At 39.4% G+C, this 12,083-nt stretch overlaps 2 protein-coding genes across 5 annotated transcripts in view; one reads left to right on the top strand and one right to left on the bottom strand.

The window, feature by feature from the left end:
• The window catches only part of LOC113018487 (V-set and immunoglobulin domain-containing protein 8-like), a gene marked incomplete at its 5' end in the record, with an annotated part of 74,850 nt that extends 63,201 nt beyond the window's left edge, over positions 1–11,649 (bottom strand). Inside the window, one exon of the mRNA XM_026161557.1 lies at positions 11,307–11,649. Coding sequence (XP_026017342.1) covers positions 11,307–11,649 — 343 coding nt within the window. The remainder of the gene's footprint in view (positions 1–11,306) is intronic.
• Positions 3,817–7,117, top strand: LOC113018479 (uncharacterized). 4 transcript variants are annotated; one of them, XM_026161548.1, is made up of 4 exons: positions 3,817–3,893; positions 5,775–5,868; positions 6,094–6,450; positions 6,689–7,117. In XM_026161548.1, the coding sequence occupies exons 2-4, from the start codon at positions 5,817–5,819 to the stop codon at positions 6,904–6,906; spliced, it is 627 nt and encodes a 208-aa protein (XP_026017333.1). In that variant the 5' UTR covers positions 3,817–3,893; positions 5,775–5,816; the 3' UTR covers positions 6,907–7,117. The 4 variants fall into 4 exon arrangements, with proteins under 4 accessions (XP_026017333.1, XP_026017331.1, XP_026017334.1 ...); XM_026161549.1 differs by lacking the exon at positions 3,817–3,893 and adding an exon at positions 5,124–5,249; XM_026161546.1 differs by having other exon boundaries at positions 5,775–6,450.
• Positions 11,650–12,083: the final 434 nt, after the last annotated feature.

The raw sequence follows: 12,083 nt of genomic DNA, 5'->3' as shown, positions 1-12,083 counted from the left end.
CAATGTAACTAAAGATAATGCAGCACTTGATCCTTGTATTGATGTCACACAGATACATACAGGTCATTTCCTATAAAAGGGAAATTTACTATTAACATTCTATTACATGTATGTGATTATTACAGATGCAATTCATATTTCAGAGTAGTAATTGTAAATTACTTCGTGTAATCAAGATGAGAGACCATGGCTATAAAAGCGAAGGTGGATTTGGGAAGCCTGTCGCAGCCATGTCCTGTCCGTATACGCGAGCCACCCATTGCGGAAGGTGCAAGATTGATAAGGAGAGTTTTCTGAATCCAGCGTATATTGCGGAATAGACAGGATCCTTTAGCTCAGCGTGACAGTGTGCTCATTGAGAGATATCAATTTTCCCGTGAGGGTATTATTCACTTAACCAACTCGTTGACGAGGGGGTGCAGGACCACCACCTGTCTTTTTTTTTGCTCTGCCCTTTTCTTGGTTGCTGTTATGAACAAACAAACAGAGTATTCCAGGGTCTCTTTCCAAGAGACGACAAGCAATATAAGTGATAAACATTACCATTCTGTAGAATATTCTTATATTCCACTTTTACTTGTTCCCATGTTCTAGTGGGTCCTGTTGTGGCTCTAATGTGAAAGGGGATATAATATAACATATTATAATATAATATAATGTAATATAATATTGGATAATATGGTGTGATATGATAAATCTACCCTACCGCCTACTGGTGTTGGCCAGAGGGGCCGATGGCGCAATATGGCAGCCTGGCTTCTGTCAGTCTGCCCCAGGGCAGCTGTGGCTACAACCGTAGCTGCCTCCACCAGTGTGTGAATGTGAGAGTGAATGAATAGTGGCATTGTAAAGCGCTTTGGGTGCCTTGAAAAGCGCTATATAAATCCACTCCATTATTATTGTTATTATTGAATTACCTACGAGTTTGATTTGTCAGCAACTTTCTGCCAGCCCTCTCTCCTTGCTTTTGCAGCCTTTGCAGTGTTCCCTTGCGTTTTAATTAAACTCTGAAACTCCTGAAATCCCTCACTCAAGAGTTCTTGCTCTGCTGCCGAAAAACACCGAGCGCGCCCCTTCGACATTTTCGCCGACCAATCAGAGGGTTGCCGATCAATGTTTCTACTATCGATGCGTATCCCCTTTTACGGCACCCAGTGATCGCACATTACTTCATCCAGCTGTACTAATCGTCAACAACAGGTGTGTTCGGGGAACCGGAATAGCGAGCTCACGGTTAGCGCGATGATTTGGTCTTGGATGTTTCATTTGATCTTGGATGTAGTGAGCGACGTACGAAGCACAGGGCCCTGTGCTCAGAGTGAACCAGCTCTAATCTGTGAAGACAACAGGACACCTCATGCTAATCAAGCTGCATGGTGCTGGTCATTCCACCTACATTTAGTGTATTTCAGAAACAAGTTACCTGCTGGGGGTCATTTTGTAGCACTCTGGCAGTACTCCTCATCTTCCTCCTCACACAGAGGGTCAGACATTGGTCCACTCTTGAGAATGTGCTGGGAGACACAGGAACTCTTGTAACATTGCACATGTTTATGCCATCCTGGAAGAGCTGGATTTCCTGTGTGGCCTGAATAGGCTGTAAGTACTACCCTGTGATAGCAGCAGTGACAAGGCCTCTAATAAAAATCTAAACTAGTCAGAAATTCAGAGATACAAGAAGAGATCCTTGGCCACCACTGGCAACCGCTCCCTTTTTGAGTGTTATCTTGTTATTGTTTGGTTAACATCAAAGCAAGATAAACGAATTCACAGTGGTTTATGCTTCTTAACTGAGCAGCCTTTTGTTTTAGCTGCTACCTCGAGCACATTCTCTCCAGGAGGCTAACACACCTGAAGAGTATTACCTATTGTAAATCATTTAAATTGGACTTTTCCCCACCTGATTCCTGAGCCTTCACTCTTATCTCCAATATGTAATTAAAGCAATGTTTAATGACCACATAATACAGTATATACATAATCGTACTGTACAGTACACACAGTACAGTACATAATTACCAGTACATGATGAAGAACAGATACAAGAATTAAACAGATGTCTTAAACAACTTAAACAATACTTTTGCTGCAGGTATTATTTTTGTTCTTTGTTTAAATCTGCAAAAAGCTGAAACAGTTACAACAAATGAAACAACTGGGACAACAGGGGTCAACACTGTGGGGCTGCTCTTACAAACAGACATATTTTGAACTGCTCTTTGTGTCTTATCCACGCTGAAAGTTATCTGAGTGAAAGAATATAATACAGAGTGTGTATTGTGCAGCTCTCACAAACATCAAATAAACATGAATAAATGAGGGGAATGCAGCTCGGTAGGTTTTGGATGAGTCAGCCTCTCAAACTTGCTTGAAGTGAAGGCATGTGGCCTATTTTGTTGTGGCTGAATAGTTTTGTCCAAATATGTCCCCATACTGCTTCCTTCCTGTTTCTGTGTCTACAAAACAAGTAGAGAGTATACCTCTTATATATACAATGACTGTTTATATATGAAGTATAAGCTTCCTATTTATTTATTTTTTCAAGATTTCTGTGACCTTCTGTGTACACGTCGATTCAGATTCTGACACTTTTTGATCTCTCCAAATCCAAAATAACGTCTAACTTATATGTAGTGATTCATAACAAAACATAACTATACTGTATAACCCTCAGTACCTCAGTGCAACAATCCTGAACCCTCATGCTTTATAAAGCAAGCAAACAAAAAATGTGTCCTTCACTCCAACAAAGCACCATCAGGAACAAAACCACGTGCACTGTTCTTCTTCAGTTTTACATAAAGCGACTATAAAACCACAGCAACACCCACACACCTCCTCTTGGGAGTTCCCGATTTTGATATTTGGGTCCCTTTCTGTAGTTTTATGAATTTTCAAGGAACCTTCTCACTCACCCTGACTTAACAACCCAAGACAGCAGCAGTGAATGTAAAAGAACATTAAAACTGCAAACCCTATTCTTTACTGCCAGTGTTGTAGAGAATGCAAAACTCTGACCACAGGGCTGCACTATGAAGTAAGTTCCACATGCCTAATCTTGATTCACCTCAGCAGTCAGGATACACTTCCAGGCTTTCCCCTGCACGTTCATGTTAAAGGGGTGACAGTGGCTCCAAATGACTAATCACAAACTAGTTTTAAAAGTGAAGATAGCACCGTATGTGCTATCTTCATTTATATGTATATATATATATATATATATATATAGAACAAAAAAAAACAGGACACTATTCAGTAAGACAGGACAACAGCTGATATATTTAAAATGATGAGGCTATTTAAAGACAGTAAAGACAGAAAAAAGTGCCAGCACTGCTAGTCCACAGACTTGTGATTCACGGCTCATTTCAATTTCTCATTAGAGAAGTTTTGTTGGATTTAATCAAATGAAGTTTGAAGGGCAGCTTTAGTTTTCAGCTGTATCTTTGGGTTTTAATGCTCTGGAAGTAAAAAATTAACACAAAAACTGAATTAAGGGAGTGTTCAAATTCATAAGCTGCATCCACCTGAGGACTCGGCCTTTGCGGCCTATGTGGGCCGGGTCCTCAGGAGGATGCAGCCTATGAATTTGGACAACCACAATAAGAAGGTCAGAATTTGATATGAGGTCAGCAAGCACAGTGTAGTGCCCTATTTTATAGTTTGCTGCCAATTGAAACAAAACACACAGTATTATCTCAAAATTGTGACGTCAGTTTCCGGATCGTTCCATGATTGTAGTGATAGGGGCGGGGCTACAGCCGGTATAACAGGCAGGTTTTTCTGTGATTACTCACTGACTTGTTTTCTGACCGAAGAAGAAGTCAGACAGACTTAGATGTCAGCGAATTTCATCACAATGAAGGCGATTTAAACTAATAGAACTGCACAAGGTAGGCTAAATGTCCTGTCCTCCTCATCTGCTGCGTGCAGAGTGACGGCAGCATACTATGACACCCCGTGTCGATGCTCGGGTCACTTTTTTAGATCGTGGCTCATAACATAGATGCTCACTACATCCATTCATTCTGAAATGAGGTGATTTTAGGAGGCGCTTAATTTAAATGTTTATATTGGTATATGAGCTGTAGAAAGGGTTTATATATATATATTTATATATATATTTATATTATTTTGTATATATATTTTTAAAAGGACGTTAAAGTGTTCTTATGACTGCTTTATCTTAATCTGCGTTCTTTATTAGCCTGTAATCCAAATCATCCAGAACAGTTATGGTATATTTAAAATTTCTGCTGCCATCTTAGCCACATCTCACTGAAAAAGAAATAATAATAATAATAATAATAATAATAATAATAATAATAATAATAATAATAATAAATTAATATCACTGAGACGCTTTACTTCAATTAAATACATTTTTTGTAGTTGGACGTTTTTCTGTGGTGTGACAAGAATGTTCTTCCTCACTTAATATTATAGATTTTATGTCATTTATAGCAGTTTAAATATAGTACAGAAACACGTTGTTGCTATAATACATTACTTTTATCTTTTATTTCTCAGCGTGCGTTCCAAAAATGCCCCTATCTCCTATTCCTAACCAGTGATGGGAATAATGGCGTTACAAGTAGCGTTGTTATTAACAGCATGATTGCTGCTGTTTGACTGAGGAAGAATAAATGAGTCGTGGTAAGCCAATCCTATGACCACTTTAAAATGACAAAGCAACAAGGTGATATATACCAAGTTTTAAATTGTGTTGATGGGCCACGTAAAACCAGAGTCATGATAAACAGTAAAAATATAACGTTTTCTACTCGGATTTTATGTTTTTTGTCCGATTTTAGATCAAATGTGTTAATACAGTATGTCAAAATAAAAACATAACCGTAAATTCAGACACGTGAGGTTGTGCTGAAAAGAATGAGACCAAGCAAGGCAAGTAAATAGTTTTTAAAGGTGAAATGTAGAGGTCAAATCAAAAGTAGTTAAAAATGGCCAATTATACCCTGGGCCCCAGAGGGTTAAAGATTTTTTTTTTAAGTAACGCAATAGTTACTTTTCAAGTAATTAATTACTTTTAGTATCTTGTAACTCACTAACTCAGTTACTTTTTTGTAGAAGTAACTAGTACCTATAATTAATTACCTTTTCAAAGTAACTTGTCCAACACTGTTCCTAACCTCTTTTTATTGATCTCAATACAAGCACCATAGAGGTCAAGGAAAAGTGCATACGAGAATTGCTAAGGACTCAGGAAAAGAGAAGAGTTGTGCGTTGAGGTTTGGAACTATCTTACTCTAGTCTATCCCTATAAATGTGCTGCCTTATGTTTTGAAAATGCAATGTGCAGAAGATGAACTGCAAGACCAAAGGTCTCTAAACCGGAGGTCTTGTAAGGTCATGCAACGAGAACAGCCTGTGAAAAATATCCTTCATTATGAACGGTGGAATTTTAGGGGCCAGATTTATTAAATACTAACTCTGCCTCTTGATTGACTGAAGAGGCTCATTGTCACTTTATGACTGACAGTTATGAACAGGAGTATTTTTACAGCTGAACTTGTGTCGTATATGTTTTTAAGAGTTTCATTTCACAAGAAGAATAATTCAATATCTTGTTTTATTGCCAAACGTTTGGCTCTGTCCTAATAATCTTAACTCAGTCCTCACACCAAACATTTAGATCATCTTATTGTTCCTCAGTAATGCTGGGAGTTTCATAAAACAGAGCAGAATGAACTGAATGAGCTAGGCTCTCAGCAGTGAGCTAGGCTGTTGTTCAATTTATACATTTCTTCCTTCAGGTCAGGTTGCAGCAACTCCACTGTCTGCACGACCCGTCATAGATGAATCCTCTCACCGTCCTTCTCATTTTGTCTCTTAATTCGGCATCTACAGGTGAGTCAAAAAGGGGACGTTGATTTTAGTTCGTTCAAAACAAAAAACTCATGAGGAAAAAAGAGAAATGTTCTAAACAGTATTTGTGTATCTAACAGGGTTGTGTGTAGCTTGTCTGTCATAATGATATGATTGGAAAAAAAGGTGTTGTTTTTCTACTTGTTTCTGCATTTATAACGTCACAAAGACTGTGTGTCCCACTTCCTCATTCTGTCTTTTGCTCAGGCTTAAAAGAGATAGATGTGCAGGCAGACAGGAACGCCCAGCTGGAGTGTCAGGGTCCTAAAAAAGCCAAACTTGTCCTGTTAGAGTGGAAAAGACTTGATCTGTTGTCGGATGGATACGTCTTCTTCTACCGAGATGGTCATCTTCATAAAACCTTCCAGCATCCAACTTTTAGAGATCGAGTGGAACTGAGAGATCCGCAGATGAAAAATGGGAACATGTCCATCATTTTGTCCAACACCACAATTAAAGACACTGGAACGTATGAGTGTCGTATCATCGCACAAAACACAAGAGACAGTAGCAGCTCTGCCTTTGAGATCAAGCATGAAATCAAGCTGACAGTTGTTCCTCCAGGTGAGTGAGGAGAGTTGAGTGTGTGTGTGTGTGTGTGTGTGTGTGTGTGTGTGTGTGTGTGTGTGTGTGTGTGTGTGTGTGTGTGTGTGTGTGTGTGTGTGTGATCAAGCAGCTGGTCTGAGTGATGTGATCAGAGTGCAGTAGATAATGTCTGACAGCAGTTTGAAGAGGAAATGGATTCTGTTCTGTTCTTCACTCATCACCTACCTGACACCTCACACCTGTTTCTCACCTGCAGGTCGGGCACAAGAGGTCACCGTACTTAGAGATGAGGAGAATGGAGGTATGGACGTTGGGAACAAGGATGAAAGAGATGGAGGATTTATTGGACTAACAGGTGGTCTGTTAGCTTTGGTGGTGATTCTTGTTGTTTTGTTTTCTTACAATGTGTTCTTTTCCTCCTGTTGGAAAAGAAAGTTCATAAAGCACAACAGATGTGTTTTTGGGAAGATATGACAAAACGGTCGCAAAAGTGACAAACTAACAGCAATTGGTTAATTGCCAACATGCATTTAAAATATTATATGAATCATGTCATTAAAACACACATTGCGTGCATCTTCTGTTTTCTTCTAAGCATGTGCAGTCGTTTGCATTTTTTGTTCCATCACAGTATTGTTACCCCAACACAAGCCCGTGGGGAGTAGGGTTGCTGAGGTTTGCTGCTCCAACCCTTGTCGCAAAAACAAATGTCTTCAGAAATGTTTTATTTAGGAAGTAGAATTAATTAATGAAACAAGTAAAAAAGGTTTTTCTCCCCCTGTAAAGCATTATAGTCAAATAACATGCATACTAGATACCAGTACAAGTGGTGTAATTTACAAAAAGAGCTAACAGACAACAGCTGTCACCAGCTAAATGCTCTCCCTAACATTTTGAACACTTTGGACATCACTGCTCCTCCTGAGGAAATTTATCACCAAAACTTAAAGTCACATTTAGAGTATTAATATCACACACTCAGACAAAGGTTACATTTTAGCTTATTATGAGATGTCATCACAAAGTTTAACATTATACTTAAGCAATAATTTCACCTTCCCACTTTTGTTTCCAAAGGGTTCTTGACTATGTGTGTAAATTTGACTTTTGGCTGAGTGAAATATCCATATATGACTTGGTTCTGTTACATTTTGGCTCTTTATGTGAGCACCGGGATCTGTAACTGGGGCTACACTGACTAGAGTAGTACACCAATCCAGTGTTGAGTAGCACAGAGCTGTTGCCTTAAATAGTGGCAGGAAAATGCAGGAACACGGGTTACTTGCAGGTGCGTAGGTCAAATGCGGGGACCTCTAATAAGTTCTACCCAGTTGGAGAGGAGTGGAAGAGAGAGAGAGAGAGAGAGAGCAACATAACAAAAACCCAGCTGACATCAAGACATCTGCCCGTTCATCACTGGGATGAGAAAGTGTTGCAGCTCTCAGTCTGACAAAACCTGCAAATATACACATTGTTCAAATGACTTGATATCTTCCACAAAAGATATGTTTGACATGGACCAACAACAGTTAAAATACTGGAAATCACTTTTTGGCAATTTGATAAATAAATGAATTTTTGGGAAAACTGTGAACTATGAGATTTATTTTAACACAGTTACCTGCTTTTTTAAAATAATTTTATTACTGGTCCTGGTGGCAAAAATAAACTTCATAAACTTACCTTTCTAAATGCTGTAACACTTTCATTTGTGGGCACTGACTCTTAGAATGAAAACACAGCTGCTTAAAACTAATTAAAACTATTCCTTTTGTGTTGGAATTGGAATCAGCTGGATGCGTGAATCATTTGAAAGTTTGTGGCTGCTATAATTGCAGCTGACCACCAGATGTCACTGGTAGGGCCTGTTTTTGATACTTGGAACTTTCATATATTTTACTTGTACAATGAGAAAGAAGTCTCAGAAGCTTCACAAGGCTTCATGGGCCTATCTCTAATATGCGGAAGAAAGTGAATGGGTTACAGCATTTGTAAATTATGTGCACTTGCGACATTCATTCTCCTCATTCATTCTGATTGAGAGGAGGAGTGTAGGGAATGCCTGAAAGTGAAAATATGCAATCCTGCATCAGATCTGACGCACACAAACACCCACAGTCAAGGTGCTTTTACGTCACTCAGACATAGTTCATCTGTCAAGGAATGCATTTACCCAGTTTGTTTTTCAAACCTTGTCTCATGTGATGAGGCACATGATCAATTGTGGGTCAATGAACTCTTATGGGACAGACCTACAACAGTTTGAATAACTAGGACCTTCACCATTTGATTTTTGGAGTTGAGGAAGCCTCTTGGATGAGAAGTGAAACATCTTCAAGAAACTTAGAGAACTCCAGCTGCTTTCTTTTCAAGCTCCTTAGACACTGAAACAGAGTGAACTTCCACTGCTGGTTTATGTCCCTCACTCAACTCACTCACACTTATACACCAATCACCAATTGTTTTGCTGTAGAAGTGATTTTTTTTCCACCATAATTTCACACTGGATAAGTTGAAGGTCTCTCACCTTGTGGTAGCAGGGATAGGTTCCAGCCCCCCATGTCCATGACCAGGATAATTGGAAGAGGATGTAATGAAAACTTAGGAGACCCTTTGAAATATAAATATCACATATCCTGTGTCCCAAACTGTGACTGGATCACTGAAAGCTGACTGAAGTCAGTTTTCACAGACAGCTGGTACAGTCAGGGCACCATGAATAATCAGGCTGGCTGTGAATCAGCTCTACAGAAGCTCTTCTATTAAAGTCTGTGTTGAGGACACATGCTGGTCATGTTTACAACAATATTAAGTGGTCAGATTTAGAGGCTGAAAGTGAATTTCTTGTAGTTTCAGTTCTCAGCAGCTCAGAGAAAAGATGTGACTGAAACCAAAACCTATCAAGAGCCTCTGAAATCAGGAATATTGTACATCAGGAAACGAGAAGGAAGCTTCAGTCTGTTCAGGCAGTCTGCTACTGACTAAGAAATTGATTTTTTAAAGGCATTGACTTAAATACAACTTACATTGTATATCTGCTCCTCTACATGTACAGAACACGTTAACTGCTTCAAAATCTTTTTTAGGAACTTGTGAAACACAAACACACTTTGTTATGAACAGTGACGTTTAATAAAAAAAGAACAGTTTCAGGATTCAGGAGAGTTCAAACCGTAAACATGCTGAGCTCCTCCATTCTGCCTCCTCTCTGACAGGCTCAAACAGGGTCCTGCACAGCCTTTAAGAGCCAAACATACTTCAGCTTTTTTGTCGTCAGTTTTACACTTAAAGATGATAAACTCACAGCTCCTAATGAGTGTTTTATTCCGTTCTGTAATTTAACAAATTATTCATCTCCAGCCTGAGATTTTCTTCATTTGTGTGTTGTGAAGATTATGAGTAAAACATATGTTATTTTATGACCATAGTCAATGTAGTTGAATTATGTTAACAACTGTAGGATATATATTATCCTTTAGTTTAGATGGTGTGCTGTGTATGTAGTTTAGTTCTCATTATACTTTTGAGTTAACAGAACATATTCACATATTAGCTTATTAGATAAATGTGCATCACTCTGTATCCTTGATCTGCTGTGAATGTGTTACACTGTTTTCTTGACATGCTTTATTGTTGAATCATAAAAAGAAGGTTGTAAGCAGGAGACTTGGTGTCTAGGGCAGAAAAGATAACGGCCCAGAGGCTGCAGGACAGTTAGAAGGACTTTAAATCACTGAAATAAGCAGGAATATTTGAATGTGACTCACACTGACACACCACTTTGACATTTACAATTTAAAACAGTCAGATTGGGTGTGTTAATTATTGTTGCCTGACCTCCAGGTTTATCTCCGTCCTAACGTCACATCTTTTTTGGGTATTTTAAACATTTTCAGGCCAAAAGGACGTACAACCAGCATTTGTCTTTGTTTCACTGTAGTTAACAGAACATCCAAGTAGTTAATTGGATTTTTTACATTTTTTACATTTTTACATACATAATTTGCATGTATCATCCCCCCCCCCCCCCCCCCCCCATTTTAAGTAAGAATACACAAAACAAGTATTTAAGAATAATTGTTGGCAGTTTTATTAGAGTAACAGACAGCTCTGAGAGAGTCCAAACATTTCATGTGGAGGCTGGTGTTAACTGTGGATCTCTTAGTTTTGTGCAGATAAGATGAACAAACAAAAAACAACCAGAACAGAACACAATCCATTTCCTCTTCAGACTGCTGTCAGACATTATCTACTACACTCTGATGTCACTCTGGAAGCTGTCCTGCTGTTTGCTGAGGAGGAGGAGGATGAAGTAGTTCATTCTCAACTGTCAGAGTGACATCAGGGATCCTTGTGGAGTGTTGGTGACTGCTGTCTATTTTTAGGTCATTTCTGTCTCTTTGTTTATCAGCAGGAGATTCAGAGTTCAGAAATATCTCAGACATTTCAATCTGTGGTTCAGTGGTGGGGCAAAATGAGTCCTGGCTACGTTGTTTATATTTTCTGTAGATCAAATAACCAACAACAGCAACAATTGAAAGACCAATGATGAGTCCAACAGATCCACTATTCTCTCCTCCAGCCTCCTTCCCTCCAGCCTCCTTCCCTCCATCCTCTGTGTCTCCTCCTGTCTGAGCTGCAGGTGAGAAACAGGTGTGAGGTGTCAGCTGTCAGGTAGGTGATGAGTGAAGAACAGAACAGAATCCATTTCCTCTTCAAACTGCTGTCAGACATTATCTACTGCACTCTGATCACATCACTCAGACCAGCTGCTTTCTACAAAGTCTCATCAACAACATCTTTAGAAACAAACATCAACAACCAGGAAGCAGCTTCACCTCTGATCACACACACACTCAACTCTACTCACTCACCTGGAGGATCAACATGCAAGTGGATGATGCTGATGGGGTCACCACTCAGATTTGCTCTTTTTCTGCGATTATTTCCTGTCTTTACACGACACTCGTATGTTCCAGTGTCATTAATCGTCACATCCTTCAGAATCAAAGACACGTCTCCATCCTTCATCTGTCTGTCCTGCAGATCCACCCGGTTCTTAAAAGATGGATGCTGGTTGTGTGAATTAAAGTGACCGTCCCGATACAAAAGCACATATTGAACCTCCAGGTCAGCTCTGCTCCACTCTACAGCTATGATGGTGTTGTTTGGAGCTCGACATGTCAGAGTGACGTCCTGTCCAGACTCAGCTGTGATGATTTTCTGGTCTGAAAGAGGAAACAACACAGAGCAGATATTTCTATGATATATTTCTGGAGATTTGGGGAGATTTTCATACACCTGTTAGAAAAGAGCCAATCAATCAGAAGTAGGAATTATGAGCCAATTATGGTGGTGCGTTAATGCACAGTGGACGTTTGGGACAATCTCAATTACTGGTTATTGTTGGGTCTGTGTTTCCACAAGCCTCGCTAATTATTCATCATGAAAAAAATAAGACAGTCGATCGATCGATTATTTGCGCAAAGGAGGCCTCGTCTGTGTCCACCACGAAAATGACCTGCAGATCTGACCTCCTCCTGCTGCCTTTTATTGAGAGACAGTTCACACAAAACACGTCAGAACAAAGCCACGCCCAGACAAGGCATGGTATGTATATGTGTGAACTTGTGTATCTAAGTAAGAATGTG

This window comes from Astatotilapia calliptera, unplaced genomic scaffold (genome assembly GCF_900246225.1).
Source record: "Astatotilapia calliptera unplaced genomic scaffold, fAstCal1.2 U_scaffold_9, whole genome shotgun sequence".
In the NCBI taxonomy this organism is placed as follows: Eukaryota; Metazoa; Chordata; class Actinopteri; order Cichliformes; family Cichlidae; genus Astatotilapia; species Astatotilapia calliptera.
The sequence above is the reverse complement of the archived record's forward strand: the minus strand, read 5'-3'. Positions and strand labels throughout refer to the sequence as shown.

Coding starts and splice junctions, on each gene's coding strand:
- LOC113018479 (XM_026161546.1), top strand. CDS start 5,997: ATGATTGGAAAAAAAGGTGTTGTTTTTCTACTTGTTTCTGCATTTATA. Junction 6,451..6,688: donor GCTGACAGTTGTTCCTCCAG/GTGAGTGAGGAG, acceptor TCTCACCTGCAG/GTCGGGCACAAGAGGTCACC.